Source organism: Rhinolophus sinicus, linkage group LG01, assembly GCF_036562045.2.
Source record: "Rhinolophus sinicus isolate RSC01 linkage group LG01, ASM3656204v1, whole genome shotgun sequence".
In the NCBI taxonomy this organism is placed as follows: domain Eukaryota; kingdom Metazoa; phylum Chordata; class Mammalia; order Chiroptera; family Rhinolophidae; genus Rhinolophus; species Rhinolophus sinicus.
The window spans coordinates 108,817,888-108,830,039 of NC_133751.1; the positions used below are offsets into that span (position 1 = coordinate 108,817,888).

Below are 12,152 nucleotides of genomic sequence, written 5' to 3' on the forward strand. Positions count from 1 at the left end.
GGTAGCATAAACCGAGCCATTCTGCAAAGCTCAGAGTTTCCTGTAACCATGGCTCCCCACATCTCCCCCTTTTTTATTTTATATGAACAAAATCCATTCAGTCAGGATGGCGAGGTGACGGCGTCTGTCTTAGGCATCCCAGGACGCCTGCCTCAACTTACCCGTCTTTGGTACTTATATTTTATCATACAAGCCCTGTCTTAGGTGTTGAAGCGGCTCCCAAGTATTTGCCCGTCGTTGACTAACCCGTCCCTCATAAATGCACAGGGGTGAGAGTTTTAAGACTTGCCTTAAGCTCAAGCTGATGAGACAAATAATTATGAGGTGTCAGGGGATATAACTCCCCCTTTTTTATTTTTTGCAAATTAACTTTTAATGTACCATGAGTACGTTCAACAATCCCTTGTCCTTGGGGATTGTAAGGAATGTCAGTAACATGATTGATCGAAAATTGCTGGCAAAATAGAGCAAATTTTTTGCTGGTATAACCTGAGCCATTATCTGTTTTAAGTTTTTTAGGAGTTTCAATCATGGCAAATGCAGCAGGAAAACTGTTAGTAAACTGCATCAGGCCTTGAATCTGTGCTTTTGTAAAAGGAATACCAATAGAATCTGGCTCCTTTTTATAATATTTTTGAGCTTCCAAGCGGCTCTCCTGAATTAAACTGGCCACAAATTCATAATAAGGTGTAAGATTTTTTTGTGCAGCCACATGGAGGTGTATCCATCTAAGTGGCCCTTCTTGCCACAACACTGCTGTGGGTGTATGCTTGGTGTCTAAAACATACACATATAGAGGTTTAGAATAATCTAAAAAAGAAACATGTTGTTGTTGAATGGCTTCCTCAACCTTAGAAAGAGCCTTCCGTGCAGGCTCAGTAAGAGACCTGGGCGAGGTCGGATCAGAATCTCCTTTTAAAATTTCAAACAGTGGTTTAAGATCTCCAGTAGTTAGTCCCAAAGAAGGGCGCAGCCAATTAATATCTCCCAACAGCTTTTGAAAATCATTAAGAGATTTAAGATGATCTTTTCTAAGCTCTATTTTTTGTGGAGTGAAATACTGAGCAAACAACTGAAATCCCAAGTAAGAATAAGGCTCACTTCTCTGTACTTTCTCAGGTGCAATAATAAGACCTGAGGCTAGAAGGTTCTTTTTCATATCTGTAAAGCAAGCTAACAACATTCCTTCTTTCTTACACGCCAATAAGATGTCATCCATATAATGAATGATATACACAGAAGGAAACTGTTTTCTGGTGTTATCAATTGCTTCACTAACAAACTTCTGACATAAAGTGGGGCTGTTTGCCATGCCTTGGGGGAGAACTTGCCATTGATATCTTTTCATAGGTTCCTGAAAATTTGGACTAGGAATACTAAAAGCAAATCTCTTACAATCTTGGGGATGGAGTGGTATATTATAAAAGCAATCTTTTAGATCTAGCACTATTTTATAAGTATCCTTTGGAATAGCAGAAGGATGAGGTAATCCTGGCTGGAGAGCACCCATAACTTCCATAGTTTTATTTACTTTTCTCAAATCCTGCAACAATCTCCATTTCCCCGATTTTTTCTTAATTACAAAAATGGGTGAATTTCAGGGCGACTCCCTGAATTGAGTCTTGCCTGTTGATACAATACTTTTTTCATAGGCTTTCCCTGAATAGCTGCCGCTATGGCTATGCCTTGGGTAAAAGAGGATCCTACGTCAGAACACAAACGAATATAGTCAGACAATGTTTTCTTTTTTTTAAACGGTCTAATAGCAGCTTGGCATGCAGAATTAGCATTTTCATAAGCAAGCTGCATTATAAAAGACTGAGTAGCAGCCGATGGCCCAAAAATCCGCCCCGCGGCTGTATTGAGGCGAGACACAAATTCTTGAAAAGGCTCATCTGCTCCCTGCCTTATCTGAGATACATGTTTCTCTTTGCGGGAAGTGTCTGGTAGCATACGCCAGGCTTCCTTTGCAGCGGCAGAAGTCTGAGCATAAGCTCCTGCCGCAAAGCCCATTTGGTTTCTTATTTCAGTATAAATGCCTTCACCGGCCAACATCTCAAAAGTGATGGGAACTCGCCTCAAATTGTTCTGATTAGCTTTCTATTTGTAGTTTTCATAAAACTCAGATCTCCATAAGAGATGATCACCTCCCGAAGGGCAAGCATGAGCAATAAGCTTCCAATCCTCTGGAGGGGTGGCTTTAGTAGACAGAACATCCAAAATTGCCATGGTGAAAGGGGCAATAGGTCCATACTGTACACAAGCCTCTTTTAATTTTTTTATCTGCTTCCACTGGAAAGGCCTCCAATCTCTAACCCTACGTCCTGTCTGATCATATCTTTTAAAAATAGGATATACGCCAAACTGCTCTGTAGATTCCCCTTGCTTGTGAGCCTCTTCACAAGCTATTTGAAGAGGGGATAGTACAACAGAGTCCGATCCTGGCTTAACATAACTTGGCGAAGGCTCTGTAGGCATGTCCCAAACCGGGGACTGCAGCGGAGGTCCCCACCTACAGGACTCCTCAGGAGGTGGTGCAGAGGGATCAACTATGGGGGGATCTTTACCCCGAGGACAATTTCCTCTGTCTACAGCAACTTTAAGTTCTATCAACTGTCCCTGAATCTTTTTTATTTGATCTGCAAGAGAAAGTGCAGTATCTGCAAGTTGCTCGTCCTCCCGAGCCACAGCCACTAAAGGAGGGTTTTTGTCCCTATCATATTTGGCTGTCTCATCTTCTAATTTTTTTTGATCCTGAGGTTTTAAATCTTCCCGGTGCTCGACCGGAGTTTCCTGATAAACAGGCTCTTTATTAACCTTAAGAACTCCCTCTAACAACTTTGCGCCCCCTCCCTCCTCATCGCCGGCTTGTTTCACTTTCTCTAATTTGCAACCCTTACGCCTGAGATCTAAGCAGTCTTTGATCAAAGTCCATAACCCGAATGTTTCCACAGGGACCCGCTGAGGTCCGTGGGCAGTGTAAAAATCCTTTAATTGTTTTCCCACTTTCTGCCAGGTTTCCAGGCTGACCGTTCCTTCTTCTGGAAACCACGGACAAACTTCTTTTACAAATTCTAAAAACTTATCTAACTGTTCTCTGCTCACCCGACTGCCACGGGCGGCAAGCAATTTCTTAAGTTCTCTAACATACAAGTCCTTGCTGCTGGCGTGACCCATTCTTTTCCCTAACTCGGTCCTTCTTTCAAACAAAGAAACAATCAGGTGCCCTTCTGGATTGGGGCCCAATCAAGCTCCGTGACAAAAAGTCGTGGAACTATCAATCATTCACACATTCATTCGACCGAGGGGATCGTGTCTCACTCACCGTGTATCCATTGATAAGCTCTTATACGAGCCGGGGCCCTTTCCACACGGTGTTCCTCACTGTTACCCCCGTATTCGTGCCCCACGTTGGGCGCCAAGTGTGGCGGGCCAGCCGCCACGAGTCGATGGGTTCCCGAATGGGGGAGTGGGAATGAATAAAAGACACTCTCACATATGATGATGGCGATCACGGACTTCAGTGATCCTGAAGACCCTAAGTTTATTTTACTGCTCCCATATAAGCAGTTTGAGCAGTGCAAGTATGTATTAACATAACAAATGTAAATTCTTTAACTTTCACATAGAGGATACAACATTCACCGAAACTCTCACAAGTAATTATCTTATCAATTGCCCTGATAGGCATCAGCCTTCTGTGTCCGGGAATGGGCCGCTCCCACCAAATTCCTCAGCAGCTTACAAGCTCAAGATCCCCCCAGGTGCAGGCAGAGACAATTGCCTCAGGGGGAGGAAACAGGTAGCATAAACCGAGCCATTCTGCAAAGCTCAGAGTTTCCTGTAACCATGGCTCCCCACAGGATCCCAGTGTAATTCCGCCTGATTATATTTGGCTAATCACTGCAGCTTGTTTTTCTTTTGCCTTATCTGGAGGTGGTTAAATCAGTTCTGTGGGTTAAGGCGACAGGCAAGCAGTGTGTGGGGGGAGAAGACTGAATAGAAAATGTTTCAAAAAGACAGAGCACACACTATTTTGACTCTCAGGCCCCTTTGACATAAAGCCGTGGCTCCAGGCTCTCAGCCTTGACCCTGCACCCATCTCTCTGATCCCCTCCTACACCTTTGCTGGGGGGGCTGCGGCCAGCTTCCACCAGCTGTTGGGTAGGAGTTCAAGGGAGAGAGGTGTTGGTGGTGCTGTAAGAGCTGGGCATATTTCATGGCTGTGAGCTGGTCATTTGGAGATTTTTAATATTTTGGGCATTTTCCCAGCCAGATTGTAAATTAGATTTTGCACAGCAAGTCACAGAAGCAGGAGTTTGTCTTGATGTTCTGTTTTTCTGCCTGGTTCACTTCTAGACACTAAAGTTAGGGCTGCCCTATCCCATCCCCTGCCCTATAGCCTCAAGTTGGGGGGCCCTCAATGTTTGTAGAATAAGTTCCCACTTGTACCCAGCCTAGAGCTGGTGCAGTCTGAGAATAGTGAAAATTTAACACGTTGCGTACGGCGGGGTTTAAATCCCTCATAAAAATCCGCTCAGAAAAAAACGAAGATTCTCGTGATCCGTACGCAACGTGTTAAGAGAAACTAGTGTAATGCCTAATTTCCTTGATTCTGAGGCATATTTTAATCTGGTGAAATCTTAGTTTATATGTATGTTTATTACTTTCTTTTAAATTGCTTAATGGTGTATCTTGTCATCATGTGAAACACCTCCCATATTTCCAAATGTATTAAAAAAAAGACCCCATTCCTGCAGAAGACTAAATCATCAGTCATGTTGCTGCCCCTAGTGGTGGACACACAACCGCTGTGGGGAGAAGCTACACATCCTGCTTCTATTTTTTTCCCCCTCTTTCTTTCGCCTCCCGCACCCACTCCAGTTCAAGCTGTTGTTTCTCAGTCTAGTTGTGTAGGACACAGCTCCCTGGCCCATGATGGTATTATGAGTCTTGCCTCCCCTAAGCTAAGGCAGTCGGTTGCCAGTTGTCAGTCGGCCCGCTCACAGCAGCTGCTGGCCACTCACGCTGGCCACCGGCCACTCATGGCGGCACAAAGCAGCTCACGCCAACCTCCGGCTGCTCATGGCAGCCCAGCTCCAGGGAGAACTGTTGTTCACAATCTTAGTTGTAGAGGGCGCAGCTCACTGGCCCATGTGGGAATCGAACCGGCCAGCTCGGAGTTAGGAGCACGGTGCTTCAACCACCTGAGCCACCGGGCCGGCCACATCCTGCTTCTTAACACAAATCTGCAGCCTTTGAGTGAGGCTGGGAGAGATTGAACTCTTCCCAGACATCTGAGACTTAGTGTTACAAGTCACAGGCAACAGGAGAACTGTCTGCTATAACACATGCGCTACGTCAAAGATTAGGATAGAAAGCAGATGGGGTAGAGCTGGAGAGTGGTAGTTGGTCTGTTGGCATCTGAAAAAACAAGTGTTTGGAAAAAACAGAAATAGCTTGAGAAAGCTGCCAGAGATAGCCAAGTTAGTAGTAGTATGTGTTTCCCCTTCAATATCATTTTAAAATCACTTCTTGATTGATGAAAGGTACTTAATTTTTCCCTCAAACAATTTCTGTGTAAAATCGGGATACATTATCTTTTTACTTCTATATGTCTTGAATACCAGCATGTATTGTGTGTGTGTGTGTGTGTGTGTGTGTATACTCATATGTGTGCGCCTATGTTGGTATAAGATTGCACAACTCTCCATCCCTTATTTTTGTTTTATGTCCCACTTCTTGGTATGAAAATGCTCTTTCTTTCATGAGATGATAATGGTCACATTTGGGGCTTTTCTTTCTTTTTTAATCCTTCCTTGGGGAATTAAGGCAGCAGCAACTTTATGCTCATGCCCAAGAAGTTTTGGGGAAATGTTCCCAGTCTGGAGCGTTCGAAACACTGATTGGAAACCCACGCTCAGGGAAACGGAGGCCTTTCCACCAACAAGCCTGGATGTCCTCCCGGATCCCTGCAGCCAACCAGGCTGATGTGTGGCCCCTCGGCTCCTTCACCTGCAATCTCCACGTGCCTGACACCCTTCCCAATGTGATGGCTGTACCCCATGATTTTAATGATAACTTCCTTGGGGGAGAAAGCATCAGAATTTACTTCTTTAACAAACAAAACTGACTGCCTCAGTCTATGAAATAAGTAAAAGTGTTTTGATTGAAGCAGAAGTGGGGAGGGGTGGTGGTTGTACTATAGAAGCCTGCCTTCCCGGGGTCCCACCCTGAGCTCATGGGACTCCACACCAGGCAGGACCACTGCTATCCCTTTGGGACTTGGCCCTTCCTTTTGTGTGAGAGTGGTGGCTCCAGGGCCTGCGACAGCACATACCCTGAGTTCAGGGCCCAGTTCTGCTACATGTTGGCTGCATGACCTGAGGCCTCATTTTATCATTTGCAAGATGCACCTAAGGCCACCAGCTAGCCACCTATGGAAGTTGAAGATGAAATGCAAAATACATAAGTTCAGTGGAGTTTTTGTGTCTTTAATTTTGGAGCTTTTTTACTCCAGAACAGTGATTTCCAACCAGGGTGATTTTTGTCCCCTAGGAGACATTTAACAATGTCTGGAGACATTTTTGGTTGTCAAAACTCTGGGGGAGGTGGAATTTCTGGAATCTAGTGGATGGAGGCCCAGGACGTTGCTAAACATCCTACAGTGCATAGGACAGTCCACTGCAGCAAAGAGTGACCCCAGAATCGGTGTCCTAGGGTCCACTAGGCACTGCTGATGGGATGCTGGACATGTTTCATTTATAAAGGTCTGTGTCTGTGACAGGTATTCACAACATACTCAGTAATTTAATATAGGATTAGGTATTTTTATATTTTTGTATTATAGATTATATTTTTATGTTAAAAATATATCTATATATGCTCATATGCCTATAAAAAGTCTGAAAGGATATACACAAAAATGCTCTTAGTAACGTGTATGGGTACTGTTTTCTTTGTAGATTTCTATGTGGTGATTTTTTTCTCTAATGGTGATCTGGCATTACGTTTATAATCAGAAAAGACCAATAAAGTATTTGTCTTTAATGGGAGGAATTTGTGGCTGGCCCATAAGTAAAGCTGGTCTGTTTCTTCTTCAGGTGGCCTAGGCCTCTCCAACACCATGTATGCGCGGCTAGGGGAAATCGTCAGCCTGGACGGGTCAATCGCTGTGACCCTGGCAGCACACCAGGCTATCGGCCTCAAGGTCAAGTATGGGATGCTTCCTGAAGGTCTTCTGGAGCCAGCCCCTGATGCCAGAAGACCTTCAGGAAGTGAATCGGGCTTGCTGCCTCAGGGTCTTAGAGGAGGGCTGCTGCTGGCCCTGCAGCCTGGTTCTGCGGAGCCTCATGCACAACGTGCCGTGCGTGCTTAGCCCCCACGCGAGCAGCCGCCCTAGACCTCACCACTCCTCCCCTTTGAGTCTCCTGTCCCCGTTGCCTCTGACCCATCCTGTGGAGGCCCAGTTCTGACGCTGCTGCCTCTGTGGAGCCTGCCTGCACCGTGGGCTGGAAGTGAGCCCCACCCCTGAACTCTTCTCCCTCACTCGGGCCAGAGCTCGCCCTCCCTGCTGTTGGTGCACTTGTCTTCCTCACCCCATGGGGCTTGGAGCATTTTAGGGTAGGTCCAGGGGCACACAGGTCATAGTAGTAGTCCACTTACTTGGCTTGTTTCTGCTCAAAGTAGAAACGAAAGGGAATTGAGTGAGCAGTGGGCATCGCTCTCCCCACCCCAAGCGCAGCCAGTGGAAACAGTGGACCTACCCACTTGGCACTGTGAAGGGGGTGGGACAGTTCTGACATTGACTGTGCACCTTCTTTATGTGGCGCTAGTATTCCCACATCTTCGCGTTTTGTCATCCAAATCTCCCCCTCAGTGTGTAGGTGAGGAAGGCGATGGAGGCTCAGAGAGGGGATATTCCTTACCCAAGGCCACCTAGCCAGGAAACAGGGGACTGCGATGGAACTCCCTGAGTCTGATACCCCGGAGTGTGCACCTTAGGGTGTGCACCTTAGCAGTCTGGCTTCCTATACTCTCCAGCAGACCCCATTTTTACCGAAGGCTGCCAGTTCTGAGCCAGGGTGTTTACTCTTGCATGAAGCGAGTATTTTAGAAGAAGCCATGTGCAAGCACATTTCACACTCTTCTCCCCACAGCTAAAATCAGCCTGTGCATGTCTTGTTTAGGGGCTCATCTTGGCCGGCACTGAGGAGCAGAAGGCCAAGTACCTACCCAAACTGGCATCTGGAGAGCACATTGCCGCCTTCTGCCTGACCGAGCCAGCCAGGTCTGCCCCTTGATGGGAGGGGTCATGGAATGTACTTTCCAGGGTGCACTGGGAGGAGGGTCATGGGTTTGCCTGAATGGGTAGTGATTCTGACTTCTTCCCTTCCCGAAATCTTCTAGGAGTCAACTCAACAACTTTTCTTGCCAGTTCTCTTATCTTTACTTTTTTTTAGTCTCTGTCCCAGTGAGATTTATAAATAACATACCTGACAGCACCTATTAAATGATTGTTTTATGGTTTACAACACACTGACACATGATACGCTTTCAGACTTCAAAGCCACTCTCAGAGTATGTGGGGCAGCTGGTAGTGTCTCCATTTTACAGATTAGAAACTGAGGATCAGTGAGGTTGTGTGATCAGATCAAGGTCACACAGCTAAGACATAATAAGGCTGGCGTAGGACCCAGGGCTTCTGATGGTGAGTGTGTTACTTGGACCACACTCTGTTTTGCTTACCCCCACGTAATAATTGGGTGCGCTGAACTCATCCTCACAGGACCTCAAATCAACCTGTTTTCAGCAAACATTTCCATGTTTAAACTTAAGCCCAAGTATTCCCTGCCATTTTTTTATCTGATGTGATAAAGCAGGGGTCAACCAAATCCAGCCTGCCACCTGTTTTTGTAAAGAAAGTGTTACTGGAACATGTCTGTTTGTTCCAGTAACTGGCTGCCTTCATGCCCCCGTGGCAGAACTGAGGAATTGAGACAAACATCCTGTTGCTTGTAAAGCTGAATATAGTCTGGCCTTTTATTTTAAAAGTTTGCCAACTCCTGTGTTAAAGTGAAAACCTCCATTTTGGGGCCCTCCAAATACTTCTTCTTGATTCCAAGCTTTACTGTCCTCAACTGCCTGTCTCTGTCCCTGCAGTGGGAGTGACGCTGCCTCCATCCAGGCCAGGGCCGTGTTAAGTGAAGACAAGAAGTACTACCTCCTCAGCGGCTCCAAGGTACAGCTCCTGGCCTCACTGGCGTCTCAGTCGTGAGCACCACCACCACACACTCACCAAGGATAGCAGAGGGCGTACACAGCATCTCTTGATCATCCCCTCTTGGGTGGATGCTACTTTTCAGTTTTTAGAAGAAATGGGGGCTCAGAGAGGTTCAGTGACTTGTCAGTGTCCTATGTCTCCTTAGTGGCAGAATCAGGATTGGAGCCAAGGAGTTCTGGCTCTGGAGTCTGTATGCTTGCGTAGTACCAAGTACCTCCTGAGCTACTGTTGGGTGTTTATTTTCTAAACTTTTTATTATGCAAAATTTGAAACATACACAAAAGTTTAGTATAGTGAACTTCTGTGCACCGATCAGCCAGCTTCCACAGTTGTTAGCTCATGGCTTGTCCTGTTTCTCTGTCAGCATCGCCAGTTCTGGATTGCATTCATAACTGTTTCAACTTATATTTCTAAAAGATAAGACTATTTTTAAAAAAGTAATAGTACCATTATCCCATTTTTAAAAATTGGCAATAATTTCTCACTATCTAGTCAGTGTTCAGATTTCCCTGATTGTCATACCTTTTTATTTGTCAAACAATTTGCTTGAATTAAGATCCAGATAGATTCCATACATTGCAATTTGTTAAGAAGGCTCTTAGTCTTTACCTTTCCCTCATGCTCCTCTTTCTTCCACCCCGTCTCCTTGCACCTTTCTGCCCCCACACCCCTTTCTTGAGGAAACCCTATTGTTTGGTGCTAGAGCCTGTGCTGTCTTAGTACCATTGACTGCTACACACATACACACACACACACACACACACACACACACACACACACACCCCTCTGGTCACCTGTGTCCCCTGGGAAATAGCCTTGCTCTGGGGAGACTGGGTTGAGCCCTGTCTTCTGTTCATGCAGCCTTGGCTACCCCAAAGCCAAGGGCTTTACATTCTGGCCTGAAGTTTGATGGGCAACTGGAGTGTCTTGTGGCAAATATGGGGCTCAGAGGTCACTCATGATAGTTTATTTTCCTCCATAGTTCTTTTGCTTTTTTCCTCAGGTCTGGATCACCAATGGAGGACTGGCCCATATTTTTACTGTGTTTGCTAAGACCACGGTTGTTGATTCTGACAGCTCAGTAAAAGACAAAATCACAGCATTCATAGTAGAGAGAGACTTTGGTGGAGTCACTAATGGGAAGCCTGAGGATAAGTTAGGCATCTGCGGCTCCAACAGTAAGTGTGTGTGTGTGTTTGTGTGTGTGTGTGTGTGTGTGAGAGAGAGAGAGAGAGAGAGAGAGAGAGAGAGAGAGAAAGAGACCCTTTAGCCCCATCCAAATGTCAATATAAAATGAGGTTTAAATAGTTTTGATTGCACTTAAGCATTTTAGCAAAATCAAATTAAGCATGCCACAATGGCTATTGTAACTAATCCTGCTATGAACACGGGCGTATATATCTTTCCCAACTAGTGTTTTCATTTTCTTTGCATAAATACCCAGAAGTGGAATTACTGGCTCATATGGTATATTCATTTTTAATTTTTTGAGAAACCTCCATACTGTTTTCCATAGTGGCTGCGCTAATTTGCAATCCCACCAACAGTGCACGAGGGCTCCCTTTTCTCCACATCCGCGCCAACGCTTGTTTGTTGACTTATTGATAACAGCCATTCTGACAAGTATGAGATGATACCTCGTTGTGATTTTTATTTGCATTTAATGATGATCAGTGATGTTGAGTATCTTTTCATGTTTGTTGGCATCTGCATGTCTGTCCTCTTTGGAGAAATGTCTTCATGTCCTCTGCCCATTTTTCAATGGGATTGTTTATTTTTGTGTTATTCAGTTGTATGAGTTTCTTATGTATTTTGGATATCAACCCCTGATTGGATATGTCATTGGGGAATGTATTCCCCTATTCAGTAGGTTGTCTTTTTGTTTTATTGATGGTTTTCTTTGCTGTACAGAAGCTTTTTAGTTTGATGAAGTCCTATTTATTTATTGTTGTTTTTGTTTCCCATGCTCAAGGAGATGGATCCAAAAAGATATTACTCAGACCTATGTCAAATAGTTTATATGGTTTCTTCTATGAGTTTTATGGTATTAGGTCTAACATTTAAGTCTTTAACCCATTTTGAGTTTATTTTTATATATGGTGTAAGAAGTGGTCCAGTTTCATTTGTTTGCATGTATTTGTCCGGTTTTCCCAACATCGCTTTTTAAAGAGACTGTTGTTACTCCAGTGTATATTTTTATCTCCTTGGTATTGCCCATTTAGGCATGGGTTTATTTCTGGGCTCCCTGTTCTGTTGCATTGATCTACAAGGAGTGATCAAACAATACAGTGAATGTTTAAAATAAAATATACTACAGTAAAAGACACATTGCCATTAATCCCCTTCAAAATACTCCCCCTAGCTTCAAACACACTTATCCCATTGTTCTTGCCACTTTCTGAAGCAGTTCTGGAAGTCCTCTTTCGTGAATGTCTTTAGTTGCCCTGTTGGTGGCTGCTTCGATGTCCTGAATTGATTCAAAACATTTACCTGTCATGGTCATTTTGACTATGGGGAAGAGCCAGAAGTCGCATGGTGCCAGATCTGGAGAATGAGGTGGATGAGGACACACCGTATGTTTTCATTTGATAGAAATTTCCGTATACCAGAAGCAATGTGTGATACGGAGCATTGTCATGATGGAGGATGATTTACGGCACACTTTAAAATACACTCTATCTCAACGGGAGCTCACACCCGACTACACTGAACAAGTTGAAACTTGTCACACACTGTTACTAAGTTGCGATACACTGCTTCCCATATTGAAGATCCCTGCCTTTCTGTTGGACGGCACTTGGCAGCAGCATTCACCGTATTTTGTGATCACACATTGCTTCTGGTACGGCAGTTTCTGTCAAATAAAAAC

At 44.8% G+C, this 12,152-nt stretch overlaps 1 protein-coding gene across 4 annotated transcripts in view; it reads left to right on the forward strand.

The window, feature by feature from the left end:
* Nucleotides 1–12,152, forward strand: part of ACAD9 (acyl-CoA dehydrogenase family member 9) — a 43,704-nt gene that overhangs the window by 14,798 nt on the left and 16,754 nt on the right. For all 4 annotated transcript variants that reach the window (XM_074334305.1, XM_074334314.1, XM_019717560.2 and 1 more), the window contains exons 4-7: nucleotides 7,104–7,210; nucleotides 8,190–8,290; nucleotides 9,163–9,241; nucleotides 10,287–10,461. In XM_074334305.1, coding sequence (XP_074190406.1) covers nucleotides 7,104–7,210; nucleotides 8,190–8,290; nucleotides 9,163–9,241; nucleotides 10,287–10,461 — 462 coding nt within the window. The remainder of the gene's footprint in view (nucleotides 1–7,103; nucleotides 7,211–8,189; nucleotides 8,291–9,162; nucleotides 9,242–10,286; nucleotides 10,462–12,152) is intronic.